This window comes from Oryx dammah, unplaced genomic scaffold, assembly GCF_014754425.2.
Source record: "Oryx dammah isolate SB20612 unplaced genomic scaffold, SCBI_Odam_1.1 HiC_scaffold_8, whole genome shotgun sequence".
NCBI classification, from domain to species: domain Eukaryota; kingdom Metazoa; phylum Chordata; class Mammalia; order Artiodactyla; family Bovidae; genus Oryx; species Oryx dammah.
The window spans coordinates 18234406-18248819 of NW_024070192.1; the positions used below are offsets into that span (position 1 = coordinate 18234406).

Here is a 14414-nt window from a genome sequence, read left to right on the forward strand (position 1 = left end):
GATCCTGTATTGAGTATATCATGAGCTTATTAGGGTAAGGTTTCTAAAGGATTTTATAAAGCTAAAGAAAGCTATACATGTCTGTGTGTGTGGAATGGTATTGATCCTTCCCAAAACTTTTAAAAATAAACCTTTTATTTTAGAACAGTTTTAGATTTACAGAAAGTTTGCTAAGGTAGTACAGAGTTTTTTTATACACCACACCTCTCATAAACTCTGTGCCTGTTTCCCCCTTATTAACATCTCATTAGTACAGCACATTTATTTCTGTATTAATGAATGTCTCTAATCATCGTGACCATCATGATGAATTTTGCCTTATGCCTTGACTCCTGCCATTTCCCATGAGATTAATACTGTTATTCTTTTCCCTTGCATTTTCCTGATATGCCTTTACTGTAAACCTTTTGTAATTTCCATGTGTCAGATGTTACCAGCTTCTAATTGGACATTGCCTTGGTACCCAAGCTAAGTTTCTGTCAACAGTATAGTTTCACCTATTTGCATAGAAAAATGTAAAGTTAATAAAGCAATTAAAAAGCAAAAATCAGGAAAAAAAAAAAAAACCTCCACTAAAACAGAGCAAGTAATACAAAGTTTATTGTTAAAAGTTCAGGCTACATTGTAACAGGAAAAAGTGAAAGAAAGTGCTACTTTATTTCATTTCTTAGAGATAATCATTGTTATCAATTTTACAATTTTGTAGTCAAGTTTTAAAATGAACATACTATTTTGAAGAAATGCCTTGGAAATTTTGACTGTGGGTTTACTCAGATTATTAACTTTTTGTTGTTTACTTTAAAAAAATACATAGATTTTATTTTTTAAGTCAGTTTTAAATTAGGCTCAACACTCAGTTTCCATATATCCATTCCCTCCTTCACATCAACTGTAATCAACAATTCCCACCTGAGTGGTACATTTGTTACAAGAGGTGAACCAGCATTGACACCTAATTATCACCCAAGGTCCTAGTATATCTTAGGGTTCACTCTTGATGTAGTTCTGCAGTTTTGACGTATGTAGTATAATGACATGTATCCACCATTACAGTTTCACTGTCCTAAAATTCTGTGTTCCATCTGTTTATCCCTTTTTTCCCTTTAAGCCCCTGACAGCCACACACTGTATGTGTGTGTACCCGTAACTGTTTCCATTGTATTGCTTCTTCCAGACTGTTACTTACTTGGAGTCAAAATATGTTTTCTTTTCAGATTGGCACCCCTCACTTAGTAATATGTTTTCAGGACTCCTCTGTGTCTTTCTGTGACTTGATAGCTCATCTTTTTAGTGCTGAGTAATATTTTGTTGCATAGGTGTATCATGGTCAGTTAATCTGTTCATCTCTTCAACATCTTCAGTTCAGTTCAGTTGCTTAGTCGTGTCCGACTGTTTGCGACCCCATGAATTGCAGCACGCCAGGCCTCCCTGTCCATCACCAACTTCCAGAGTTCAACATCTTGGTGGTTTCCAAATTCTAGCAGTTGTGAATAAAAACTACTGTAACTGTCATGTATAAGATTTTGATGTAAATTTTAAACTCATTTGGATAAATACCAAGGAATGCAAATGCTGGATGGTATGGTAAGAGTATGTTTAGTATTGTAAGAAACTGCCAAACTGTCTTTTGTATTTTGCTTTCCCACCAGCAGTGAGTGAGAATTCCTCTTGCTCCCACATCCTTGCTAGCATTTGATGTTGTCAGTATCTTGGATGTTAGCCATTCTCATATGTAGTGGCATTTCATTTTAACTTGCAGTTCTCTAATGAAATAAGTTGTTGAGCATCTTTTCATATAGTATTTGTTATGTGTATATTTTCTTTGATGAAGTGTCAGTTTAGATCTTTTGCCCATTTTTTTAGTTGAGTTGTTTTCTTATTCTTTGAGTTCTTTGTATATTTTGGATAACAGCTCTTTGTCCGATGTGCTTTTTTGCAATATTTTCTCCTGATTCGTGGCTTGTCCTCTTATTCTCTTGACAGTGACTTTCACCGAGCAGACGTTTTACATTTTAATAAAGTCCTTAGCAGTTATTTTTTTAATGCATCATGCCTTCTGTGTGCTGTGCTGTGCTGAGTCACTTCAGTCGTGTCTGACTCTTTGTGACCCTGTGGACCATAGCATTCCAGGCTCCTCTGTCTATGGGTTTGATTCTCCAGGCAAGAATACTAGAGTGGGTTGCCATTTCCTCCTCCAGAGACTCTTCCCGACCCAGGGATCAAACCCGGGTCTCCTGCATTGGCAGGCGGGCTCCTTACCACTAGTGCCACCTGGGAAGTCCCGTGCTTTTTGGTATTGTATCCGAAAAGTCAACAGCAAACTCAGGGTCACTTAGTTTATTTATTGCTTGCTTTTACTTGATTTTCATGTCATTATGTTTATTTTGGCATAGATGAAAAATGTTTTATGCTTCACCACTAGGGATTATTAGCTTTTTGGTTAACATTTTACTTTAGATAGTAATTAGGTTTTTGTAGTGGCAAATTTTAAATGTCAGTGTTTTTTTTTCCCTGTAGGATACTTTTAATTCACTTTAAATCTGCAAATTCATAGAATTTTAGGCCAAGAAATGACATGAGTGTCTAGTTCAAGTTCATTTTGTAAATGAGTACAGAATGATGAAAACTATAACATGATTTGTATGAGGCCAAATAGCAAGATAGTAATAAAAACAGGACGCTAATTGTTTGGTTTATTATGGCAAATCAGATACTTAAAATATTGAGAAGTGATCTCTCTCAGTTCTCTAAGTTAGTAGTGATAATTTGTAGGATATTTCTTTTCAGGCTGTTTAAATTCAAGTGCTATCACTAAAGTCAGCAGGTACTTAAAAAACTAAACTTTAGATGTTGGTTGTTTTTTTTTTTTCCCCCCAGAAATATTTACCGGCTCCTGTCACATTTACATAACATTGCTTGTTTAGTTTTTGTCCACATAGTCTCACACAATCTTTCTGAGTTTTTCCCTTCCATTTAACTTCAAGTTAACATACTTCCACATAGTTTTAAAACTTTTAAATGAATCCCTAATTGTTGCATTAATAAAATAGAATTAAACTCTTCCCTTGTTGGACATTGGTCTCTACTTGTTAAAACAAATGAGAAATGCTACAGTATCATCTGCATTTTAAATATGTAATAGCTATGGAAACTGTGATATTCTTCTCTCAGTGTTCCCCCCTAGTACCTTTTACTTCTGGGGAAAAACTCCCAAAGTAACACAGCATAATACATAATTGTGTATTTTTGAATCAACACCATTTAAGATTTCTGGGGAAATATTTTAAAATTTATTTTAAAGTGATATTGATTCAAAAATACATACAGCTTTCATTTTAAATATTCAGAGATAAAATACAAAGTGATTGTGATTTCTGTTAGGATATTTGAGTATTGGGTTAGTTAAGTATAAAATTCAAAAGAAAAAAACGTGCAGTTAAAAATGGCCTCTGTCTCATCTCTTGTCTCTCAAACAGGTTTCTGAGTTAACTTCTAGAATCAACCAGTTTTTAGGGGGCTGAAAACACCACTAGTTGGTGTGTTTTCCTCTAGTTTTGCTTTTTTCAGAATGCTATATAAATAGAACCAGGTAACTTCTTCAGCATGACTTCTTTTAATTAGCATAATGTGTTTGAAATTCATACAGATGTTGCTTATATGAGTAGTTTGTTTCTTTTATTGCTGAATATTTGTCCATGTATGGGTGTACTATAGTTTTTACATTCCTTTCCTAGTTGAGGGACATTTGAGTAATTTCCAAACATTCACAGGCAGGTTTTGTGTGAACATAAGTTTTTTGTTTTACTTGTGTGAATACCTAGTGACAATATTGATGGGTTATTTGGATAAGTGTGTGTATAAGTTTATAAGAAACTGCCAAACTATTTTCTTAAGTGGCTGTACCATTTTACATTCCTACCAGCAAACTTTTGCCTACTTTAGAACTAGGTTTTCTTAATATTGTGTTTTGTGACTTCTTTATATATTTTGGGTACAGATCTTCTAAGATTTGTGAATATGTTCTCTCAATTCAATTTTTTGATTTTTTCTTTCATAAGTTGTGCTTTGGGGTTGTATCTTAAATCCTTGTCTCACCCAAGGTCTGCTTTTAGGTCTGTGATACATTTTTTGAGTTATATTTTTATTATGATGTGCAGTGTGGATTGAGACTTTTTGCATATGAGTACCTAGTTCTAGCACCATGTATTGAAAATACTTATTTCTCTAATTGTTTTTGAACCTTTGTCGAAGATCAATTAATCGATTGTCCTAAGTTAAATAAAGGTTTAGCTGCTTTAAAAAATAGTAGCCAATTATTGTTGGTAGTTTGAAGTTATTCTTTTATAATTAAATTATATCAAGCTATAGAGTAGAAGAACTGTCTCGATGAACATGAGTTTGAGTAAACTCCGGGAGTTGGTGATGGACAGGGAGGCCTGGTGTGCTGCAGTCTATGGGGTTGCAGAGTCGGACACAGCTGAGTGACTGAACTGATTGATAGAGTAAAAGAGAATTATGAAATTTGGCTGGATATTGGTGTCCTATGGGCTTGCCTTGTGGCTAAGCTGGTAAAGAATCTGCCTGCAATGTGGGAGACCTGGGTTTGATCCCTGGGTTGGGAACATCACCTGAAGAAGGGAAGGGCTACCCACTCCAGTGTTCTGGCCTAGAGAATTCCATGGACTGTATAGTCCGTGGGGTTGCAAAGAGTTGGGCACGACTGAGTGACTATCACTTTGACTTTGGTGTCCTATACTGTGAGATTTGGGTTAATCTAATTTATCTGGATATTTATTATTTAGGAATTTAGTTGTACTTTGCAGTTAACAACTTTTAAGTAACTGCTAAACTTAAAAAATAAAGTTATTTATTTTTGGCTGTGCTGGGTCTTTGTTGCTGCGCAAGGTTTTCTCTAGTTGCTGTGTGTGGGCTTTAGTAGTTGTGGCACGTGGGTTCAGTAGTTGTGTTTCCTAGGCTTAGTTGCTCTGCAGCATGTGAGATCTTCCCAGATCAGGGATCAGACCCATGTCTTCTGCATTGGTAGGTGGATTCTTTACCACTGAACCACCAGGGAAACCCCAACTATGAAACTTTTAAATGCTAGAATAGAAGTTAAATGCCAAGAGGCAGGTGTTACTTTAAAGAGATCATTGGATGAAATATTGGAGATTAAGACTTTCAGGATTAATGGCTATTTTTTTTATATTATTTGTTGATGGTTGTTTTTTCATCATTCTGGGAAGGGAGAGTTGTAGCATTAGTTGCTTAGTCATGTCTGACTCTTTGTGAGCCCATGGACTGTATGTAGCCTGCCAGACTCCTCTGTCCATGGGATTCTCCAGTCAAGAATAATGGAGTGGGTTACCATTCCCTTCTCCAGGGGATCTTTCCAACCCAGGAGTCGAAACCAGGTCTCCTGCATTGAGGCAGATCCTTTTAACTGTCTGAGCCCCTCTGCTCTTAAATCCTGTTCCATTTTTAAGATGAGCTTTTATCTTTGGAAACCCCACTCCTATCCTATTACTCCTTTCTTCTTTTGGATAGACTCTACCATACAGTTTTATTATCTTTAACCTGGTAAAAACAAATAACATAACATTTTTCATTTTAATTAAAGTGCATAGTCCAGTGGCGTTAAATACGTTACCAGTGTTATACAACCATTATTACCACTGTCTAGTTCCAGAACTTTTTCGTCCCTACAAGACCCTATTCTTCACAGTCTGGAGATGAAAACAAGAAACCTAATGTTTACCATATGGTGTGGCAAATTACATGTCAGAGCTTGCTATAATTAAGCTGTATTCGTTCAATTAAAATTTTACTTTGAAAGAGCCAAGTAATTTTTGGTTAGGTTAACATCCAGGTTGTCCTACTACTCCATACCTGAATTAAATTTAGGCTAGACTGAAATCTTTAGTCTTCTTGGCTTAAATAAATTCAGGACTCACAAATCCTCATGCCCTCTACTTTGTAAGGTCATTTGAGGAATACCTGTATTTGGGATGGTAAAATAATCTGCCTGCAGTGCAGGAGACCCAGATTTGATACTTGTTACTTTGTAACAATAAGGAAACTGAAAAATTGATATTCTGATTTAAAGCTAAATTATGAACTCTTCCTTTTCTCATGGAGCAGGAAAAAAAAAAAAAAAACAAACCAGAATTAGAGAGAACATCCTAGTTGTCTGTTCCCAACCTCAATTGAGCTGTTTTGACTTTTCTAGTTGTAGTGACAGCTTCCTTGATTATGGTCAAATATGGTGTTATACAGGCATGCTTGTGTCTTTTGGCAGATCATTTGAGGAATAGCGTATTGAGGATACTGTGTCAAGAGATTGTGTTTCTGAATCCCTTGAATCTTTGGAGTTGGAAATTGATGATTTAAAGTTGACTATTTTAGCAGTTTTAGTGAAAGGCAATGCTAGCAACATTGAACAGTGTTGTAATACAGATTTTATTTGCATTCTGCTGTCAGGGTTTGTTTGCTGTAGCACAAGATTGTTTTGGAAAAGTAAAACACAGTACGGCCCTTTGTTTTTAAGATTCTCCAGTTTTCCTAATATAGTCAGTCTAAGAAAGAGTTGCTGTCCCAAATGATGGTTAATGTTTTAGTTAGCAATTTCAGTGTTTATCATAAGACAAGTTCATATTACTAGATCTAGACTTCTAATAAATTGTGTTTACAGATCTAAGAAAGCCTGAATTTGTGACAGTTTTGGTTGTTTATTCAAAAAGAATGAAAAATTAAAGATAACCCCCTAGTTTGATTAGTTTTACTAATAATTTTGGCATTTGCTTTTAGGAAAAATAACTGTAGTCTTTTTTTTTCAGGGTAATCACTTTGATCAATATGAAGAAGGACATTTGGAAATTGAACAAGCATCCCTTGACAAGCCTATAGAATCGGTAAGATCAGTGCTTAATTTGGGGTCATAGATAGTTAGGTAGTGTTCGTGTGACACTTGATGTGAATGAAGTTAAACTTATTAATTAACTTATAGTACAGTTTAGAGCTGTTTTCTTGCATGCCCTACAGTAATCAAGTAGAGTTTGAGTTGTAATCTAATATTTAATATGTTAGGAAATCAGTGAAAAAAAATCTAGAAACACTTTAGAATTTTGATGGAAAAATACCATTTTTGGCCCATACTTTGTTAAAGATAACAAGTTTAAGTTTAGTTGAAGTTTTTGTAAATTGAATAAAGGAGTAAAATGTATTTTGATCCTTTAAAAAACTTCACCTTTCCTGGCAACATAATCATGTGTGAAATATTCCATTAGGAACAGTTAGGGGCTAATATTTTTATTTACCAGACTCTCGTGAAACATGGTAACTTTGGTTTCTGTGGTTTAAGAGATGTCTGGTTTTTGTCAAAAGTTGATTGTATCTATTCACATGACTTAATTTTAAATATTGATACAACACAACAGAACAAGGAGATTTATTTTCCTGACTCTTAATTTTTGACTCATTATTTTTATTTTGAAAAGCCCTTTATTTTCAGATTACACAGTCCATTGTTAAAATGTCTAAATTTGTCAGTATTGTCAGTATTTAATATTTGTTCTTAAGTGTATGTATTTAATAAGGGTTTCAGAGAGTTATTGATTAACTAGAATGGAAAATCACCCGAGAGAGAGTCCCTATAACAGTCAAGACGTTCCCTCTTCTCCCTTTAAGAAATACTAGCTTCTCCTCCTCTCTCAGGAAAATAAGGCAGTTTAGAGAATACAGATATTTTAACTTTAGCTTTTATTTTCATAGCTGTAGCATAGTAAAGGATCAACATATATTTATGTTCCTAACTAGGTTGGTGTTGTGTGTGTTTGTGTGTGTGTTTAGATGTTTACAGAAATTTACACAACTTGGGGTGTTCGACATTTTTCTTCCACAGCAGTTGGCCCATATTAGCTAAGCAGCCATGATCTGGTTTGTATTGCACGGTCTGCCTTTTTTTAATTTCTTCTCTAGGGTTTCTTTCTCCCCACCTCCCCTTCTTATTTCTGTTCTTCTGGTCCAGTGAACACTGCATATAGTACCTTCTGTCTTAATGTGCTGGCATGACGCTAGACTTAGGCATGGCAGTAATTGGTGACGCATGTGATAATGCTGCAGAGGGAGAATTCACATCTGATGCTGTGCTGAAAGCCCAGTCTTGTGTTTTGACTTAAGGATGAAATGCCAGGCCCACTTTGATGAGTTAAAAAATCTTTGAAGTTTTTGTCTTATTTTACTATCGTCTTGGGAATTATCACAAGGTGGCGTTTTACAGTGAAATCTATGGGCTAGCTAGGTCAGTATTTTATACTTGGAAAATAATTTTTCCATATCATTTAAATGTTTCTTTCGGTCAAAGTTTAAGAATAGATAGCTGTCAAAAGAAAGGCCCAGGTGCCATATTCTGTAAGGTACAAGGTTGATTAATATTATACAAGCTATAATTCAGTGGGTACTCTGACTCAACAGTAGCAGGAAATTTAGCTGGACTAAATTTGTGGCCTAGTATTCATTATTACTTTACTCAAGAAAGTTTTAATAAAAGCACGAAATTAAATGATACTTAACATTTTAAAAGCCTTCTTTTAGGACTGTATTTGAAGGTTTTTGGAGAGTTCATTCCTTCGGCATGTGGGACTAGTGCTCTTTTTCCTCTCACAGTGTCCAGGAATTTTCCCAGCATATGTCATAGAAAGAACACTATCATAAGGCAGTCGGACTGAGTAATCTCAGTGAGTAGGAGTGGAATTGATATATGCCTTATTTATTAAATAGTATTATCTTCTCCACTAAAAATAGCAAGTATCCTCGGACTGGATGTTTAATTTTTTATGAATAAGTATATGTTCAGAGATGTATAGTAGTAAATTGTACTTCTAATGAAAATTTACTCAGGAAACACGTTAAAACATGCATTATTTGTGATGTGGTAGTTTAGGTAGTAATAGTAAGGTGCTTCATAGCCAACGTGGTGTTAGATAGAAGTGGGGCAAAAAGAGAGAGATTTTATTTCTGTTCCCCAATCATTTGGGGGTAAATTTAAAGTTTTAAAAGAAAGTCCTAAAATGATTGGCATAAAAATAGATAGTGTAGTAACCTCCAAGAGCCCTATCACCTTAGGAATGCCCACCAAGTAAGTGTATATTAGTTACATGTCTGGCTGGCTGGCTATCTTGTTTAGCTATTGAGCTATCTTCTTCTTAGGGGGAAATAGCAGTTGCTTCTAACACACAGAAAGAGTCTCTGCTGAATTAAAATCTTTCTCTGCAGCAATATCTATTGAGAGGTGCTGACTGTTTTGCTACAGCATGCAACTCAAAAGTGGCTGGAAATATGCAGCTTTGGGAGTCTACAGATCATTGCAGGAGCTAAAGGTCTAGTCATTTTTTTTTTTCAAACAAAGGTAATCTGCAGCAGCTGGTAACCGAGGAAGTCTCTGCACAGGTTTGTGCCAAGAATATGCCTGTGTGAAGGGTTATTGTGAGTATAGGATTAAGGTCTTTTTGTTTTATAATAGGGTAAATGTGTTGCACACCAGCAAGATGGGAGATGAGATACAAAGATGTGATAATACATTATGATTTTGATAAACTGCTGAAGCTTAGATTTGTTCCTGAGATGATACAGGTATTTCAGTTTCAATCCGGAAATGTTGAAAATACATCAAAATCCAGCGTTAATGAAATACTTCATTATCTTTGGTATAAATTTTTATTTTCTCTGGTTTATTTCAACTAACCAGATATCTTTCAGTGAAGTTTCTGGTCAATAATAAAACACTGTTCCAAGAAAATTATTAAAGAATTGCCAGATTGTTAATTCTGAATTAAAGAGAAGGTGGGAAGTATTAACATTTTGTTCTTATTACAAAAAACTTTTTAAAATTTATGTTTTAATGTAGCTACTTTATGAGATTTTTAGGTCCCACCTATGATTATGATCTCCACTTTATACCAAAAAATAAAGCGTTTAAAAACCAAAAATCTTAAAACCATAACCCAGTCTAGGATTCCACCATACATCCAAAAATTGGTTGATCAGACTTAAGGTATATGGTTCTTTGTGATCTTTACCATAGAAAGATGAGAAATCAGATGGGAGAGTGATCATAAGCTGTACAAAAGGCAAAATCCCTGCACCATAGACTTAAAATATGTTGTCATTGTTGCAGTTGGAAGTGAAACTGCCCGTCAGCCAGTACTTGGTCTTTGTTCTACCTGACTGATTAGAATTCTGTCTTTATAGTTGTCAGGTTGACTGAGCAAGTTTAAAAAAATTAATATAAGTTTTCAAATTCCAGTTGCTGATGTTTACTTTGCATATCTAAGGACTTAGAAGTATATGTATAAGTGGGTTTTGTCATGTTGCATATCTGTTTAGATCTGTGGACTCCACTAGTTCCAAACTGTAACTCTATAAGACTGCTGATTTGATATTTAGCAGTGACCATATGTGGACTGCACTATAAATAATGTGCTTCTTGGAGCTGAATGGTGTAGCATTACTATATGGCTTTTCTCTCTAGTCTTCATTGTGTCATCTGTAGTGAGCTATAGATTTTTTTTGTTGGGGAATTTTTACAACTTGTTGTTTGCATGGGTTCACCTAGTAGCACTTGGTTTTTGCTTATAGAGTCTTTAATACACAATCAGCAAAGCTTACAATCCACTCAAGAGATTTGCCATTTTTGTCACTGTTGAAAATGAGCTAAATGGTGTAAATTGAATGTGGCTGTCAACTAAAAGAAAATTCAGTGTGGAATTAGTATTCATCTAGTCACTGCCATAATTGTAGTACAGTTTTCTCTTGAGACTTGGTATTCTATTTCCCATTATTAAAAAACTTAGAATCAGCCCCACACAATGAAGTGAATTTTAGTCTGTATTTTGGCAGACTCCTATTATACAGATGGGTGGGGTTTGGCAGACTCCCATTATACAGGTTGGTGGGGCTGTTTCCCAAATGGTTATTGTTTCTTTGATGGTATACAGCTTTAGGGAGCAGAGAGAAGTTCCTGGGAAAGTTTTCTACTTGGTATTTAATTAATAAAATTGTTGAGGAATGGCTGAAACAATAATGAGATGGTTTTTTGTTTTTGTGTTATTGCTGGTATTGTGTTTTTAGCATATTGGTGGTTGTTTCTAATACACATTTCTTGCTATTATTGATGTTCCCATTTAAAAATTATATCCTCCTTTCTTGCACATTTAGTACAGAGGATTAAAATATAGCAGTTTAATTTACATTTAAGTTTAGAAATAGAAAAACCATAAAGGCCAATTTAGGTAATCTAGATGAAAAAATTTTGAGTTTTTAGCTCAGCTTCATAGTTTAACCAGAATTAAGAACTTCATTCCTAACCAAATAAAATGCCGCATTGCCACCATTTTTGGAGTCTTAAGGACAGAGAGTAATAAATAGGTCATGGGAGGAATTCCCTGGCAATTCAGTGGTTAGGACCTCTGCACTTTAACTGCCAAGAACCCAGGTTCAATCCCTCATCAGGGTACTGACACCCTACTGGCTGTTTGGCACGGCCAAACAACAATAACAAATAGGTTGTGGGAACTCTTTATGACTGATCTGGAAAACCACCCTTTTGCCTACCTCCCTTGGGCAAAGTTAGTTCCTTTATTAATTGTTTAAAATTAGTATTTCCCTGCATTTCTTCCATGTGTATTTAAATTATAAACAGCCTATCACTGTACATGCCCCTTTGTCAGTCACAAACCAGCCTGTGTTAAAAAAAATATTTATTTTCAGTTCTTTAAGATTATAACTAAACTTCAAATTATTTATTTTGCTTAAAAATAAAAAATGAAGTTTTTTTAGTCACTTTTGTAGTAACCAAAATAATAAACTGTTATTTCAGGAGTTAAATAGTGCTCATTGCCCTTGTTATGTCTAGATTACCGGTTGAGGCTACACATTACTGCAGTTTACTGTTATAAATGACATTTATAGGAATGATTGACACCCTAACCAGAGAGAGTAATGATTATCACCAGTTGGCCACTGAATTAATTCCTTGCTCTTTCACAGTGAGAGTTCAGTGAACAGTTTGATCACTTCAGATTAGACAAGTCTGCTTTGTTCTATTAATACTTTGTTATGAGGTATTTTGACGTGCCTTTCTTGTGTTACCCATCATCCTTAAGCCTATTGGATTTTTCACCAGTCTTTATAAAACTTTTTTCTTTTGGTAGGAAAAGGAACCATAGTGAATACTAGTCCTTTCTGCAGAGTCCCAGAACTGCCATTTTTTCTTCAAAAACAGATAGTCTGAAATGATAGGAAAAGCTCAGATTTTCTGTAATAGTCATTCACTTAATCTAAGAGGTTGGTGAGGGGAAGACTTTCTGGGAGATATGCCTGTTATTTTTGTTGCTTTTTGTTATAATTGCAAGGACATAGAGTGGCATGTTAATAATATTAATACATAACCCCTGACATTTCATTCCCTGTTCATACTTGGGGAAAGTGAAAGAAAGTGAAGTCACTCAGTCGTGTCCGACTCTCTGCGAACCCATGGACTATAGCCTACCAGGTTCCTCCGTCCTTGGGATTTTCCAGGCAAGAATACTGGAGTGAGTTGCCATTTCCTTCTCCAGGAGATCTTCCCAACCCAGGGATTAAACCAGGGCCTCCCGCATTGTAGGCAGACGCTTTACTGTCTGAGCCACCAGGGAAGTAGATTTAATTAAAGAACAGTTTTCATTTAAAGATTTAGAAGAGAAGTACCACTGCCATTTTGTATCAATAGCTTTTGTTGAGAAGGTGACAGCCATCTTGAGTGGTTTTGTAAAAGTGATGCTAATGTGTATAACCCTAAATTTTTCTTTTTTCTCCCTCTCCCTTTAACATTTGCTTTTCCTTTCACTGTTGTCAGTCACAACACGCTGCTCTTGAATCTTTCAGCTGGTCTTGACTCGTGAATTTACTTATGCTTTCACTCTTCTTTAATAAATACATTAATTGCAAGCAGTGAATTGAAAACAAGACAAAAAAAAAAAAAACGACCATTAGTGATTGGACAGTTTCTTACTTTGTGTTACATTTAACTGTTCTTTTGACAGCCCAGTTTTTAAAGCCAGGTTCGTATGGAAATGCTTTCACTCCACTTGCACTGCTTTTGGAAATAGCATACTGCTTCATCTGTCTGTTTATTTTAGTGCATTCATAATATAACACGGTCAGCATAATGTCTCATCTCCACTTAGCCAAAAGATAGAGTTTTCTTAATTTAAAAAAAGGGACAACAATTTTTGTCAGCATGGTTTTAATACCCTAAAATTAGCCTATTAAGAGATTAAACAATACTTTATTCAGCTACATTATCTTAGAGTCATTCTGCTATCCTTGTCCTTTCTGTAGTTAATTTAGTTGTAGGAATTATAAAACAAGGATTTTATGTGCAGGTAAGTGTATTTCCACAGTAGTACTATAAAGACCTCTTTATCTTCATTTTCTGCTAACATTAGTTGTGTTAAGACTTAAAACTTTTTTTATTTTTTTTTTACAATAAAGTTATTTATAAATAGTCAGGCATTCAGTACTGGGATTACATATATCCATAGCATTTTCTCATTCTCTCAATTCCTAGCAAAAAAATAATCTCTAGTGACCTTTTATGTACAGTAATAACTGTGTATATGTATGTTTAAAATAATTGCATGTTTTGTTACAGAAACAGTTTTCATTATCATTTGCCCCATTTTTTCAAGTATCCTGATCTTTGTTCCTCTAATCAATAAAGTAATAAGCTGCTCAGTCCAGTTTTCTAGTTGGCATCCTGTCATAAACTGATAGAAGGAAGTTGACCTTTTTTTTTTTTAAACAAAGCATTGAAGAGACCTAACCTTCTTCTTCGGAGAAGGCAATGACACCCCACTCCAGTACTCTTGTCTGGAAAATCCCATGGATGGAGGAGCCTGGTGGGCTGCAGTCCATGGGGTCACTAAGAGTCGGACACGACTGAGCAGCTTCACTTTCCCTTTTCACTTTCATGCATTGGAGAAGGAAATGGCAGCCCACTCCAGTGTTCTTGCCTGGAGAATCCCAGGGACGGGGGAGCCTGGCGGGCTGCCGTCTGTGGGGTCGCACAGAGTCGGACACGACTGAAGCGACTTAGCAGCAGCAGCAGCAACCTTCTTCTTGTAACTTACTCTCAGAGAATATAATAGTAACATATTTTTTTCTATAATTCCAGAGCATGTTACCATTGAATATGTAGCTGGAAGATAAAAATCAATTTAATATGAGATGTTTGTTTTTAATTCAGAGATTTATGGTTTAGTTGACTTCATAATTTGATTTTAGGAAATATGAGATTATTTTCAAGTGGTGATACCCAATTAATATTATAAATTACATTTTAATGCATACAGAATACTTTTTGTTTACAATTTTTAAAT

The 14414-nt window shown here is 35.2% G+C and overlaps 1 protein-coding gene across 11 annotated transcripts in view; it reads left to right on the plus strand.

Annotated features, from left to right (window-relative positions):
• GPATCH8 (G-patch domain containing 8) overlaps positions 1 to 14414 on the plus strand; it is a 94091-nt gene that overhangs the window by 13761 nt on the left and 65916 nt on the right. For 5 of the 11 annotated variants that reach the window (XM_040245137.1, XM_040245143.1, XM_040245144.1 and 2 more), the window contains exons 2-4: positions 6834 to 6908; positions 7898 to 7932; positions 13077 to 13094. Coding sequence is in view for 1 of the 11 variants with exons in the window: in XM_040245133.1 (XP_040101067.1) it covers positions 6834 to 6908 (75 nt within the window). In the remaining 10 variants the exon portion in view is untranslated. Of the gene's footprint in view, positions 1 to 6827; positions 6909 to 7897; positions 7933 to 7972; positions 13095 to 14414 lie in introns of those variants that run through there. The other 6 variants (XM_040245133.1, XM_040245136.1, XM_040245145.1 and 3 more) reach the window with 4 other exon arrangements.